Source organism: Cinclus cinclus, chromosome 10, assembly GCF_963662255.1.
Source record: "Cinclus cinclus chromosome 10, bCinCin1.1, whole genome shotgun sequence".
In the NCBI taxonomy this organism is placed as follows: domain Eukaryota; kingdom Metazoa; phylum Chordata; class Aves; order Passeriformes; family Cinclidae; genus Cinclus; species Cinclus cinclus.
The window spans coordinates 25,809,609-25,824,703 of record NC_085055.1 but is presented as its reverse complement, the minus strand read 5'-3'; the positions used below and the strand labels follow the sequence as shown (position 1 = coordinate 25,824,703).

The following is a 15,095-nucleotide window of genomic DNA, read 5'->3' as shown; positions in this document are numbered from 1 at the left end:
GCTTGTGGGGCGTGTTAAAGTCATGGGGTATTTTAAAGATGAGCTACTTAAAGGCAAAAGTTCTCTTCAGCTCTCTTCTCTATGTTCATACTTCATTCCTTCATTCCCAGGAACAGAGATCCCCCTTTTTTCCCTCGGGGTAAAGGATCTTCCAAAACACTTTACACTCTACTTCACCCCCCCCCCCCCCCCCCCCCCCCCGCCAATGTCTTTCTCCATGGTTTAAAGGAATTCTTTAGTGTAGTACAGTCCACCCCTATAACTTACAAAAAGATATTTCAGCCAACCTTCATGGCATCTTCTCATTCTCCTTCCATCTAAAAACTTAGCTTTTGCTTCATTGACTTTGGTGTATCCTTTCCGTTCTTTTCCCTCTCACCCAAGGAAGGATGGAAGGTCTGTAAGTCTCATTTGAGCATTGGAAAAGTTAAAATCTCACACAGAGGATGCAGGGGTTGGGCCAGGCCATGCTGGAGCTGTGTCAGGATCTCAGGCCGCCCAGGCCGTGCTGGCAAAGGCCGGACAAAAACCGCAAAGTCCAGCGAGAGGAGAAATCGGTGCCAAGGCTCTGTCTCCAAGGCTGCCCTCCGGTGCCAACCGCCCCCAGCTCCAGCCGCAGCCCGGGGGTTCTCCCTGTGCCCTGCCCAGCACACAAAGCCCTGGGGGGCTCCCCAAACCGGGCCCGGCTGCCTCCCCCCAGGCCGTGAGGGCGGCCGGGCGGGCTCGGCCACCCCAGGGCTGCTCCGAGCCGGGGCAGGGCAGGGCCCCGCCGAGCCACGGCCACACCTGGGGAGGGGAGGGTGAGGATCTTAGCAATGGGCTTTTCTTCTTTTTGGCTATCGGGGTCCCTGGTTGGAAACGGGGCCCAGCAGCCTCCTGAGCCCACCCGTGCCTGGCCAGGGCCGCGTGGGAGGGACCTGGGCCAGGTCAGGGTTACCTTGTGAGGGGCCAGAAATGAAAGAGAGCTTTTCCCGGGCTTTATTTGCTTCAAATGTGATTCATGGAGTGAACTGACTTTTCCAATTGGTTTCTCAGGCTGTCAACAACTAAACCTGCTTCTAATTGGTCCCATCAATTCACAGAGGAAGTTCTTATGGAGGAAGACTTCGCAGTGTGCCCTCCCCTCAGGTGCTTTCACGGTAAAACCTGCACAACCAGGAAGTCCCTCTCCTTGCCAAAATCATTCGCAGGCAGGTGTGAGGGAATACTGGTGAAGGTTACAATCCTGTGATGGCAGAAGTATCGCTAAAGGCAGCAGCAGCTCTAATTAAAACCAACTGTCTTATTTCCACAGAACCTTCCCCAAGCACCTCAGCTCCCAGAGCTGTGAAACTGAGGCCAGCATCTTCTGCATCTCACCACCAGTGCAGGCAGCAATGCTGGGAAGTGCACAGTTGGAACAAGCAACAATAAGTGGTAGTAACAGTACAAAGAAGTTATTGCGAGAGCAACCCAAATCCCTTATTTAATTTTGAATTGAGTGAATATCATTATTTTGCTTTCTCCCACAATAACATCCCACATTGGACTTAGTCAAAAGATCAGTACCTTCCCTTCAGGAATGTGGTGGCACTTTTTTGTTTCCTCTGGAGTGACTCAGAGGAAAAGTTTTATGTAACCTGAGTCTGCAAAAGGCTCTGAATTTAGGTATTTTCTAGATAAATTCAGATACATAATCTCATCTGAACTTGCAGGCAGCATGTAGATTAGCTAAACCCAACCAACATAGTTCTTCCTTTGACACAAACCTGACCTAAGTCCTGCTACAACACCACGTTACACTGCAAGCATGGGAAAGTAAACACTGTCAGGGTAGAAGACTGATCCCAGGGGGAAAGTCTGAATAGAACTACCACTGTTTAGTCCTGCAACATCTGTTTGGATTTTATAATTCAACAAGCTTTTGCTTGCCACTTGTGGCATAAAGCTGATCCAGACAATGCAAGACAGCATCAGCTGGGTTATCCCTACAATACAGCATTAGAGTGTAAACATCACCATGTCAAGTTTGTGGATCAGATTTCATCAATCATAAAGCAGCTAAGTAAACATGGATCTTGATTGCTGAGATACTCAAACTACCCCAAGATCAAAATGGATCAAACTTCAGAGACAGTTTAAACTTTTAAAAGTAAAGACCAATGCACTGACCAAATTTTCCTTTGAACAGAAGGATAATGTAAAGACTTTCCTAGATCTCTAAACTTAAGGTTTTCTGTACTTTTTGTGATCCATGTTTTATATTTTAATTTCTAATGCTAGATGACACTAAGAAGGATTTAATCTGATTTTTTTCCTTAAAGGAGATCATGCAGAGGAGGTATGATGTGATTCATGTCTCCTACATGTGTGTGGCCATAAACTTAGATTCCATTTCACAGTGTTAAAAATGACAGCAATGTAATTAAAGATAATTGTAACACAACAAAATGCAAAACTTCTCTCCTGTTGCACTGAAGAGGTGCATCTTGGCAGTAAGATAAAATTTATGTGGTGCCATTAGTGAGTCTCTGCAGCATCCCTAGATAATTGCTGGAACAGAAGGTTCCCAGAGCAGTGTAATTGGTATCTCTTCTGTTTCCTCTGCAGCATCCTCACATCTGTGCTGTTTGTGTAGGCTAGAGACTTGGCTAAAGGTTACTCTGGTGCCTTTTTTATGTGAAATAAGATGAGTGACTTGTTAAGGAAATGATAATCAGGTCTGACTCAGTTAAAAGGTTTCCACAGCAAAGTGAAAACTCAAACTAATGTCCAAAGCTCTGCTGGTTTGCTAAGGTATTTAAATGCACATCTCAAAACATAAACAAACATTCATATACACCTTTTCCTTGTGCAGCATGTTGGTAGTTTTAAAAAGACAAACAAAAAGGAGAGAAATTTGTGCTTAGTACAGGACAGTGGAAAGGCTGCTGCTGCAGGAGCTGATGATCCCGATGGAGTAGCTGTTGTGCCTGACCTACTGACACTGAATATTCCATCAAGTGATAACGTTCCCAGATCTAATGGTGCTTAATTATGTGAAATAAACATACAAGAATCTAAAAACCATGAAACAGCACAGGTAAAGCTATTATTTGTTGTGAGATTGCATTTGAATAATGTATTTCCCACACTGTCAGAGCCCCAAGGGCACTAATAAGCCCTAATGAACCTCCACAAGCTTCACCTGGGGCCTCCATTTGCCTCCCATGCACCTGGAGCTCTGTTTAAGCTCAGGCTGGGTGTTGGTCTGGCTCAGCCACAGCATCCCTGGATCCAGGAGCTAGCCCAGGGCTTGCTGTTCTGGCTTGACAGAGCCTCAGCACTGTGGACCTCCCCAGTGACCTGATCCCAACCCTGATCCATGGATGCCCCTCCTGGGACCTGCCTCCTCCCCAGTGCTGGGATCTGGCATCTTGGCTGAGTCAGCCCCCCCCCTTCTCTGGGTCTGCCCTGCTCCCCTCAACAGGGTCAGGGCTTGGCCCTGGGTGATGAATACATCACCCCACCCTGCCAGCTCTGTCATTACAATTGGCTCTCTGCTTGCTTTCCTTTAGGAAATAACCTTCTTCTTGCCAGGTTTGGGCTCGTCACAGGCTTCTGATGTCTCTGCTGGAGAGTCTGCACAGTGCTTCTCAGATTCTCGATGACAGACTCTGAAGCACTGTATAGAGTAGTTACCCAAATCAATGAACAGAGTGTCATAACTCGTGTGGGAAAGTCTTCAATTTTTCAGCCCTAGGTCTAAGAATATGTGGAACTTTTTACATTTAGAGAAGGAAAAGCTTCAAACCTAACTAGATATCCCATAGTGCTTTAACTTTTGGGTAGATGGAACAATGCTGTCAGCTGTGTCTCAAGAAATAAGAAACTTCTTGATAAAATTATGATTGCCCCAGTAAAGCTCAGGAGGATCTTGCAGTGACAATCCAAAAAATAAAAGATTATTTTTGTAGTTGAAAATGCAGAAGTGTGAACAAAGGAGTTATCTTCCACACAGTTATATGGAAATAAAAATCTAGTTAAATAGCTCTAAAATTAATGGGGGTTTTGCATCACTTAAGATAGAAAAGACTGGCTTCAGTATTTCAGTCCTCACAAATAAGCAGAACAGCGTGCAGAGAGGGAAGTAACAGGTTACTCTGCAAATGTGAAATTCATAGTACACAGGGAGCTAGCTGGTAATGATCCCTGTGAGTCTGCCATGGGAATGTTATTTGGTATTTCCATTTGCAGTCCTGGCACAAGAGCAGGACCGTGTTAGTTACTGCTGCCAGTGAAAGGAAAGGAAAGGAAGGCAGTGCCGCACTAGAAGTCAGTCTAGACAGGGGAGATCCTAAGCACAGAATAATATGACTTTGAGAACTGGTGTTACAGAAATAGTGCTTAGTAATGACACGAAGTGCTCAGGAACTTCAGCAAACTGCGGCAAAATCACTGAAAAATGACAAATGGAAAAAGAGCTGATTCCATTAAGACAAGAACAGCATTTCCACCAGCCACCAGTCTGATATGACCAGGCAAAAGCAAGGCAGTCTTGGAATATAAAAAGCACTGTTTTCAGTAAGAGGCCATGGTAAAAAGAAACATGAAAGGACCTGGAGTGCTCAGGAAGATGTATTTAGCTATAATGCAGACACAGAACTTACTAAAGAGAGCATTTCTGAAAAATTAGATTGAAACAGGTCTGACTGCTTTCTCTGTATATGTCTGGTAGTCAAAGCAAAGCAAAAACAACGTAGATACAAGTGAAAAAAAGAGTATGATGTAAATTTTAAGCTCAAAACTCAGTTGTACTCTGTGGAGTCCAGTTAATTTTCAAATATCTGGAGTGATTATTTAGAGTGGATATTTTACTAAAATGGTGCCATTCAAGTTAACAGCAGAATGTAAGTATTTCATCCTGATTATCCTAGTTGAAGGATGTATGGCTAATGGATCCACAGCAGTGCCAAGCCTAGACTGGCATAAAGACTCCCTGCTTCACAATAAATTTAATTTATAAAAATATGGGTGAATATCTTACAGCTAAGACAACACAAGGATGGTGTTTTAAGCTGGTAGGTGTGTGCACAAAAGTAACACAAATTGATTTATGTTTAGTGCAGAAAATACTTGGCCCTTTAAAATTGTTCTGGAAGACTGAAAATATTATCCTCATCAGCAAGGTTTTTGCAGTTGACCAGCCTCCTCCAAATAATCAATTGCCTTAGTAATCATATTTCTCCTTGTTAAAAGCATTGGCAGAATGAAAGCAAACAGTTTTGGTTTTCCTCAGTAATTGGATCTTACTAGAAAGCCCCCATGTAAACCATTCTGAAGTCACTAAGCAGCTACTGCAAACAGCATCTCTGAGGAATGTTGACTCAGAAGTGATGTGAGATCACTTTGCTACTGAAATGGAAGGTCCTGCCCTTCTCTGTATAAAAGGATTTTACTTCATCAGGAAGAGCAAGCTGATCTGACTGCATATGGCCTCTGAAAGACTATTCAGCCTTAAAGAAGTGGCAGGAAATTGCCTTTAGGTCGTAGCAAGGGACCACATCACCTCAGTGAACCCTACATGCCTTAGAAAAGAAATTATACTGTCCTGGTTTACAATACAAGATACATATTCTATTACCATCTGAGAAGGGTGATCATCCTTATCTCTGTGGGAAATGTCTTCTGTTGATGGGCCATCACTGAGAAGGGTGATCATTCTTATCTCTGTGGGAAGTATCTTCTGTTAATGGGCCATTGAGTCCTACTGTATAACTGATAAGATTACATCATCCCATTGGGACATGCTCCAGCCAGGAGGACGAGCCAAGCCTTTCCTACCTAGATAAAAACTGAGGTTTAGAACACCAAAAGCAGCCTTTTTCCACTGGATTCCAGAGGAAGAACCAGGTTTTTAGCCACATCATCGCTGGACCCTTTGGAGGAAAACTGCACCAGCACCCTGACTGACAGGGTATCAGGTTGTATTCTGACTCGGTCAGTGGTTTTTTTTTAAATTATTATTATTGCATATATTTTGTTTTTCCTTTTTCTCTTCCCTATTAAAAATTGTACTACTTGCTTGAAGTCTCACTGGTTTTGCTTTTCAAACCAGTACAGATATGCACTGTCTTTGACACATTAACCACCTTTATTAAATATTTTTATAATCTTTTAGGTGAATAAACGAAGAGAAGCTTTTCTTTCAAAACCACTTTTAAGTCAACACTATGTAAAAGTAATTGAATTTTTCAGGACTCAATCTTTTAAGATGAATTTTAAAATAACTTCAACCTTATTCTCTTTTTTGGGTTGTTGGGTGTGGATGCATATGGGTTCACAGACCTTGGAAGATAAATGCAAGAAATCTTTTCAGACTGATAAAACACTTGAGGATGCTGTGAAATCCTGTTTTCTATTCCAAGTCCTAACTGCCTGCTCAGCTGCAGGTTAGTCACCATTGCCTATACAGGGCGGTATGAAATTTGGTGTGGAAAAAGTCTCCTTTCATGAGGGGAAACAATGTGACTTTTGAGTTTTGGACTGTTGCCTTTGCTCCACACTCATCTCCTCAGGAAGCCTTCCTTGTGAGTTGTGTGACACTTCTCCAGGGTATTCAGCTAGTTGCTTTAGGGAAGTTATTTTTCTTGTAATACCTATTTTCTGTCTGAAATTAACTCCATTTTAGGGAGCAACCTCACTTGTGGTTTAATTGTCACTAATTGAGCATACCTCTGACATTTTTCAAATTTTTGGGTCCGTGATTCTGCCCTTGTTTTTTTTGAGGCTAAACTCTTTCTCCCCACACAGTACATCGCTCACCAGAGAGCTTGGTACAGGAATAATTGTTTTCAATTGTCTGCTATCTTGCATCTTTCAGCACATTTAATATTTAATTTCAGCACATATACTTAATTTCCCTTTGTTATCCCACTATGGGGGCACAGTAACAGTTTCTTGAAAACTGTTCCTGAAATAACAGAAATGTGACAAAATATTACAACGCCATAAATGAGCCAAAGGAAACCTGGTCTAGATCGCAGGATTTTGCCTTACTTCACCTCATGCTATTTAATGAATATACTTTATGAGTATTTAATACCGGGGTGCCACAGGTCTGTCCACCCTGCTTTTAACAAGGGAAGATGTAACTTTCCAGAAATCAGTATTCATGACATTAAAACAACCGCAGTGAAAGGAATGCACTGCAAGTGAATGTCCAGGAAGAAATGTAGTGTGAACTTTGTGTCCACAGAACTGAAACCGGGCAGAGCCCTAGAGGGATGGACAGAACCTGGGGAAGGTGTTGAAGATAACAAGCTTTAGCTTGGGATGGAAACGCCATAACTTTTTAAAAATGCTTTAAACCAAAAATCAAAGTATCTTAGACTGCAGGTAAAGCCTTTGTGATGTCAGGAGTACTGTCATCATCCAGCTTTTCTTGGTAATGCACTCCTTTACCTACCTGGCAGGACACAGTCACTCCACTGTTTGGAAATCATGGACATGAAAACACAGCTGGCATTAAGAGATTTTGTGGCACGGCTCTAGAAGTCACTTGACAAAACTCACTAATGAGAATTTCCAATTAAAAGAACTGATTAGGAATTTAGCTCATTGATTTACATTTTTAGCTTGCTCAGAATAGAAATAACACTCCAGAGTGGTCTGCTCAGAAAGCAGATGTCATCTTGGGTCAAGTTTGTTTCTAAAGTAGCCTCTGAATAAAGAAGAGGCTTTTTTTGCTGAAAATGTCTGTGGGGATCTCCCTGTTGGTATATTAATGTCCATCATCAGAGAGCAGGGAAGCAGCTCCTGGATTTAATGAAGACTTCAGTGCTGTTAGCCCAAGGGAATATTGATTAAAGGAAAGCACCTTGGCTTGTGGAGCCTTATTTGCTCTGCCACACATCAGTCATGTGCTGTCAGCCTCGAGAAGCAGGAATAATTCTGAATTATTTTATATAAGCCTGTTTTTCCCTGTCCCGGTCCAACACAGTGAAGGTTATCTGAAGGGCATCTACATTAAAATTTGCTGCACTAAAAGTTTTAATACTGAATTTGCATTAGACTACTCCAGTCTCTACTCATGGATTGAGAGTTTGAGTTGCATAAACAAGTGCACAATATTTCAAATTACAAAAGCCATTAACTTTTAGGAACTAAGTCCCAGTGCCATAAATAGAAAACCCAAGTTTGTTCTTCACTGAAGAACAAGAAAAAAAAAATCTCATGTTTCTGCAACATTTCTATTTTAATCAAAGACTCAGCATATTCTTCTTTTCTGTCAAAAAACCTCACATTCTTTTATTTCCTGCAGTCATCCAATCTTTACAAATATAGCATTATTTCAAAGAAGATGGAGCATACCTGCTGGCTGCCCCTCTGTGAGAAGATCACAGAGCAACAGACACAAGGAAGAAAGAACACCATAAATATCGTCCATTTCTAGTCTCCAGATTTCCTCTTTAGCTACCAGAAATACTCTTGGAAAGTTTTGCTTATTTGATCTTATTTTTTCCCTAGAAACAGGTGATTTTTACAGATACTGGCTGAAACTGGCAAACAACATCACCTACATGAATTTCTCCACCTTTAAAAATAAATAGGCATTAAGAAAATCTCATTAAGATAAATGTGTAAATTTCTGGAAGTATTATGTTGCACCTCATTTTCAAATTACAATTAATGAAGTAATAATAACTAAGGAACGAAGCCCTATGTACTCAATTGTTTACTTAAAGACCTTCTACCCTGAGTAGGAGACATCCCCTTGCACTTTGTGCTCCTTGACCTGGGCATGTGCCAGGGAGGTGAAGAGTCACCTGTTTGACACATGGAAAGGTACAAGTAAACAACCAAAGCATCAAAAAAAGCCCCAAATCCTGACCAAACCTGTTTGAGGTTGTTCCTTTTCCTTTTTATTGGCTGCCTGGTGTCTTAAACCCACCTGATGGAACCAGTAGAAACCATAACAACCACATGAAATGTGAAATAATACTGGGCAGTAGAAATACACCATTACCACCTTTGCAAAACTTGATCAATAAAATACCTAAATAAAAAAATACAGAAATGAAAAAAAATATTCATCAATGACACCCATCTTAATACAAATCCCAAGCTAACTAACTTGGGGGTACTAATTTATCTGAAATAACTCCATAAAATGGAAACAGAACATTTTTCCAGTGTGAAGAGACCAGAATTTGTTTTATAGAATAAATAATTTGAACAATAAGATCAGTTAGAAAATGTGGAAATAGTTAATTTTTTTCAACAAAAATGCTCCTTAAAATACTTGAGTGCTACTACATCCCAAAACACTGAAACGTGGCTCTGCTTCAAATGAGGGCTGTGTAAATGGAATCCTGCTATTGCAAACATTTCATTACTAGCTCCTCTAGAACAGAGCTTCTCATTTTACAAAGAAATTTTTTTCTTTTAAATGTCAACCTGCAAATTTATCTTTAAGTACAACAGTTAAACAGATTTTTTCCTCCTCAATCATTATGTTTAAAAATCACAGTTATGAAGGTCAAGCTAGTCCTGAATGACGCCTGCATAACATAGTCACATCCAAATGGTTTGTCTGTAATCCAGCCCTCATTTCCATCTTATTTCCTAATAATTAGTGGCATATATATCTCCCCTGCACATTGTCAGATGGGGTTTTCTCCATTCCAGATAGCGTATAGATCCTTACAGCCTTTTTAGAAAATCCAATTGCTTCCTACTGAAATGTCTCAATATCAAGATAGGAATCAGGTTTAAAGAGGCTTTTCACTCCCAGTGAGGGTGCTCTGGCTCCTGCATGCCACAGAAACCAATCCTGAACCTGGAACAAGATAACCTGAACAACTCCAGCTCACATGGCAGAAGTACCTTGCCATGATGGCTTCAAAAATGTACTTTTAAGGAATAGTAGGACAATGGCAAACCAGCAGCATTTTTTTAATCTTCCAGAATATTCAGACTGACTCATAAGATAACTTACTAGAGTAGAAATTTGTCTTACTTCTCTTTGTCTGGTCCCCTCTTTGCTCTGCCTAGAGAAGAAGCAAGGCAAACAGAAGCAAACATGGGATTATCATCCACTTTATTAGCAGACTTGGAATGAGGCAGAAGAAATAGCAGCAGTTTTCCACACCACTGCAATAAACACTCTATTTTCCTTACTGTGAGGTAGAGGGAAAACACCAAAGAAAAGAGATTTAAATAAAAAAAATTAAAATAGAAAAGCTATTCAACCTTACCTTGCCAGCCTGGTTTGCACACAGGTTTGACATTAACTTGTACCAAGACATCTTCAGTTGCATGTTTCTGTCCACAGTCAAAAGCTGTCACCATTATCTCATACTGGTGCTGTTTATCATAGCTCAGTTTCTCGGTGTTCCTGATGTTACCTAGAGGTTCAGCACAAGAAAATATTCAGACATTCATTCTTGGCTAAGCATCCACAGACTGCAACATTTGGGTCCTGGTTCATCAAGTGCTTTGTAACTTTGAGCTCTTTGAAGCATACAGGACATGCACAGGCAGGACAGTTCTGAAGAGTAAGAAGGATTTTCTCTCAATCCAGCAGAGAAATAAGAAGATTGGAGGCAAGTATAAGATGGGAGGGATGTGCTGTGGGCATGGCTCTATCAGAAATCATCTGCTCAACAACACTTACTATAGTAAGATGGTAAAAGTAATTAGCAGTTATATCTTGACATGTGAGCTATGAGTAGGTGCACACTTCTTTTCCACATTTGCCACAAAACATGGCTTTAACAGCCACGTTCCTGAGATCCACTACTGAACCAAAGTATCCTCCTGTTTTCCCAAAAGCTATTACCCTGTAGGTGAGAGACATTTTAAAAATAGGAGAAACCCCAGAATCACCTCCTGCATTACAGTTCTTAACAGTATTTGATAGGGCAGCACAGAGCTATCATATGGAAAATGAAACCCTGCAACAACAGGGTTTATCTGCTGAACCTGACATACATATAAAGGTGACAAATTTCCTGCTTTGAGAACAAAGACATCAGAACCTTCAGAAGGAAAGGGAAAGATCTTTCTCTGAATCGCTCCCAGAGGACTGGGAGAGCACCATGCAAAATGTATGTGTTTTCTATTAGCATTTTAATTCTGTCCATTTCCACTTAAATTTACTTCTTGCACAAGTTGAAACTTCATCCTGTTCAATTCATTTCATGCTTTTGCTCAGGGCTGTCTGTTTTTACTAAATCCTCTTTGAATGAGGATTTTTGTTGTAGAATTCAAGAAACAAACTTACTCTGCAGCAGCGCTACACATAACAACTGCTTTCAAGCCAGGATCAGCAAAATCCAGTTGTTTGGGCTAAATTTGAAATGGGCAGCCCCCATATCCTGGAAGTTAGTCAGATGCAGTGAACTGATCCCCACGGGTGCTAACCATAGTCTCCTTTGCTAGGCACAAAACATTAGGTTTGGTTTGGGCATTTGGGTTTCATTTTCCTTTTTCTTTTCACTCAAATGAGGAAGAGACAGAAGAAAGCAGACAAATGCAGCTTCTTAAAAGAAGTCTTTCACTCCATTAATTTGACAAGTTAAGACTTAGCAGGTGTCTCTCTGCTGCACATTCCTTATCTTGTTAGAACCCACACTTTTCTTACTGCTACTACTCCATTATAGGCAACTTTAGGAGTTGAAGTGAAATGGATGCAAAACTTCCCAGGCCAGGCCTGAAAAAAGGTTGCTGTCAGCACCACCTTCAGGTTCAAAACCTGTAGCTTAAATAGACCCTTGCATCTGCAGTTCTAAGTCAGGCTCAATACCCCTTTTGTTGCTGACTCTGAGTCTCCCTGGCTCCCTTTGTGAGCAAGGCACAGAGGAGGACGAGTGCTTCTCACACTTTTATGTTTTGAAAGGGGCAATGGAACAAGCTGCTGAAGGCTGATTTGGAGGCAGGGCAGTGTCCTGCATGCTCTGGAGTTCTCTCTCTGGGGTTCCTCATCTTGCCAGGCATTTTCAGGCTCTGTCATGGGCACAGCTCTTTCCTCCCCACGAGAACTGCAACGACCACAGCAACTACTTCATTGGCTCTTGAGGTAGTGATTGACAAAACAATCTAATCACCATCTTACTATCTTGAGTTACCTGAGTAGTGGCTGCCTTAGAGCACTTAATGAAAAACTGCCACTGTATATACTTAATTATTGATTTTACATCTGCTCAATTCTTCTGTCCTTTCTGCACTATATTATATCTTACACAAATCTTTATATTTTCCTATTTGGTTCTCCTTGGCATTATTTTAGTCTGTGATCAGCAAAGATAATTCTCAAGAAACCAAAATTGTCCAAATTTTTATTAGCAGATTGCTAGAATTTCTGTGGCACATTAACCATCCTACAGGATTTATGAATCATTACAACATATTTACATTTCATTAGATCTGTCTTCCAAGATCTGTATTTCATTGTAGCCATTTCAGATTTGGACTACAAATATTCTGACTCTTAAGTGCTATTCTGGAAGGTCATTTGGATGACTTGGAGATGTTACCCAACCACTTATTAATTTCCTAATAATTTTTTTCTCTTACCTCTGATGCTTTATGATTCTTTGGGTTTTTATAATTTTATCAATACGATTAAAAAGTAGACATAGAAGGGAAGCACTATAAACAAAGACTAATTAAAGTTTTAGAGATGGTAGTCTGAAAGTTTCCGTTTACATCTCACCCATAGACAAAAACGTAATTAATAACATTAAAAAGATAAAATTTTAATGGAAGAAGTAAGCACATTTCTAAGCAATTCAAAATTAGGCCATAGATTTTTTTTTTTTTCAGCCTTCTTAAATATCCGCTTTTCCTGGAAATACCCAGAGCTATAACCAGTTTTCTAACAACAAAAAGCAGATCAGTGATTACTGGAATATAAAAAGTCTTTCCTGAAGACACAGATATTTACACCTCTAGTTCTTAAAGGTCAATTTCAGGGTTAGATGGATATAGAAATCCTTCTTTTCTGGCTCTTTCACCTTACTTTGGAGCAGTCACAAGAATGGGGAAAAACTTGACTGATTTAGTATGGCAATTTCCTCCTAAATTCAGCAGTTACTAAATCCACTTATCTTCTTGTCAAAAAGGTTCATTTTAAAATGATAATGGAAAGAATCTGTCATCTACTAAATATATAAATATCAAATGCAGATGCTCAGCTATGAAGTTTTACTTTTTTTTTAACTTTTTTAGCTTTTCTGCCAATATGAAGTTTGCACAGCTCTTACCACAGCTCTGGGTGCTGTAAAGCAGGATCCTGTGAGGTCCTGTCCTGTCTAGGATCTGTAACCTGATAAAACCTGTATGGACTGGACAAGTCCCTTGCATTTGTGAAGTGCTCCCCAGAGCTGGGTGGCAAATAAGAGTCATCCCCATTTTTGAGGTGAGACAAGGTCAGAGCTGTGACAAAATTTGTATCTATACCCGAGTTCCCAGATCATCAGACCATAATCCCTGACAAATTATGCAGGAGACATGTGAATAGAAATGGATTTTGCTGGCATTCTGACAGATCTGTGCATTGTGGTTTAATTTTTCTGTCACCTGAAAAAAGCCTACACAGTATTGCTGCACTTGACTTGGATTCTCTGCTGAGGAGAAAATGAGACTAATCTACATGCAATACTACTTTAAAACATATTATGCCTTATACCTTTAATCACAGTTCTTTGCACAGCAAAGCATAAATCTGTCCTCTGCCTTTACATGACTGTATTTTATGACTCAGAGCTCATTACCCTCCAAGTTGGGCTCATAATATACAAGAGTGAATTTTATTAGTGCTGTAGTTTCAGAACACAAAGTAATTTTATCCACAAGGAAATCACATACCAAGGGCCAGAGTTGCCAAAAAGTAACTGGGAAGTTTTATATTACCTCCCCAAAGTGCCTCAGTTACAAGGACCTGTAGGAAATAACCCCAAGCTGATGCTGCTTCCTGTGCCCACCCACTCCTGCCTCCCATGGAGCAAGGATGAGACAGCCTGTGCACCAACACAGCCTGCAGGGATCTCTGCCTCTCTCCAAACCTTCCCCAATGTGTATTATAATTTTTCAAGGCCGAAAGGTGCTCCATGCATGGATCTAGGGACAAGAAATAGGTTTTACCTAACAAGACAGTGACCTGTCAAAAGAAAAAGAGCTGATGGAATAGCTTCATCTTTTTACAGGCTTATGTTTGGGGTTATTTTCATATGTTGGTCATGAAAATAATCCACCATATGGGGCAGACAACGGCATGTTTTTCTTACAATTTACTCCAACCTCCATCTTTTGGGGCCCCCTGCAGTATTTAGATTTGATTTTAAGGTAACTGGTTATCCTCTTTCTGAGCAACGAAGCTCCACATGTAGGTGACTGAAAAACATAAAAAATTATAACCTGCAGAAGACATAAGAACCTAGATTTGTATTTCACAACGGCTAAAAAACCCTGTTAACAAAATCCTAATTAGCACAGAATTACCAGACAGTCCCAGGCATCTCATACATCTATTTTAACCACCCTACAGGGAACCAAAATGGGCATGCTTCCAAAGAATTTGCATCAGAGAAAGTTTATATCAGCTGCCACAGAGAGACAGCAGTGTCTCACTGCTTTAGCAGTGGAATGTGTTGGAACTAAGCAACATATTTCTGTCACAAAATAAAAGTATAAGCATCTATTCTAACTTTGTCTCTAATCCCAGTGGGTTTAAGCAATTACCATTATCTTAAAAAATTGCAAATTAGACTGCAATTACTGTTGGTTGTGGCAGCACTGTTCTTTTAGTGAACAAATAGATCAAAAATATTAATTGAATTCATGACCAAGAAACTGCAAGTATTACAACCTCATACCAATTATTCACTACAGGCTTTAAAGTCACATTTAAATCAATGATTTTCTCATTGCCTTTGCTGAAAAGCAGGTCCCAGGCACAGGAGGACAAAGATGTAACCAAGGACTCCTGACATTTCCCATGCTTTTGATCATGTCTCTGACTGTAAAAAGACACGAGCACTCCCGAGGCAGCTGCTTTGTGTGATAGGAGTTGAAAAGGCTTGAGCAGTGGAAATGACTGCTCTGTATCACATCAATTTCAGGGTTTTCTCTGT

General features: G+C 40.6%; 1 protein-coding gene across 2 annotated transcripts in view; it reads right to left on the bottom strand.

The window, feature by feature from the left end:
- CLSTN2 (calsyntenin 2) overlaps window positions 1–15,095 on the bottom strand; it is a 185,512-nt gene that overhangs the window by 62,761 nt on the left and 107,656 nt on the right. For both annotated transcript variants that reach the window (XM_062498932.1, XM_062498933.1), the window contains one exon: window positions 10,218–10,367. In XM_062498932.1, coding sequence (XP_062354916.1) covers window positions 10,218–10,367 — 150 coding nt within the window. The remainder of the gene's footprint in view (window positions 1–10,217; window positions 10,368–15,095) is intronic.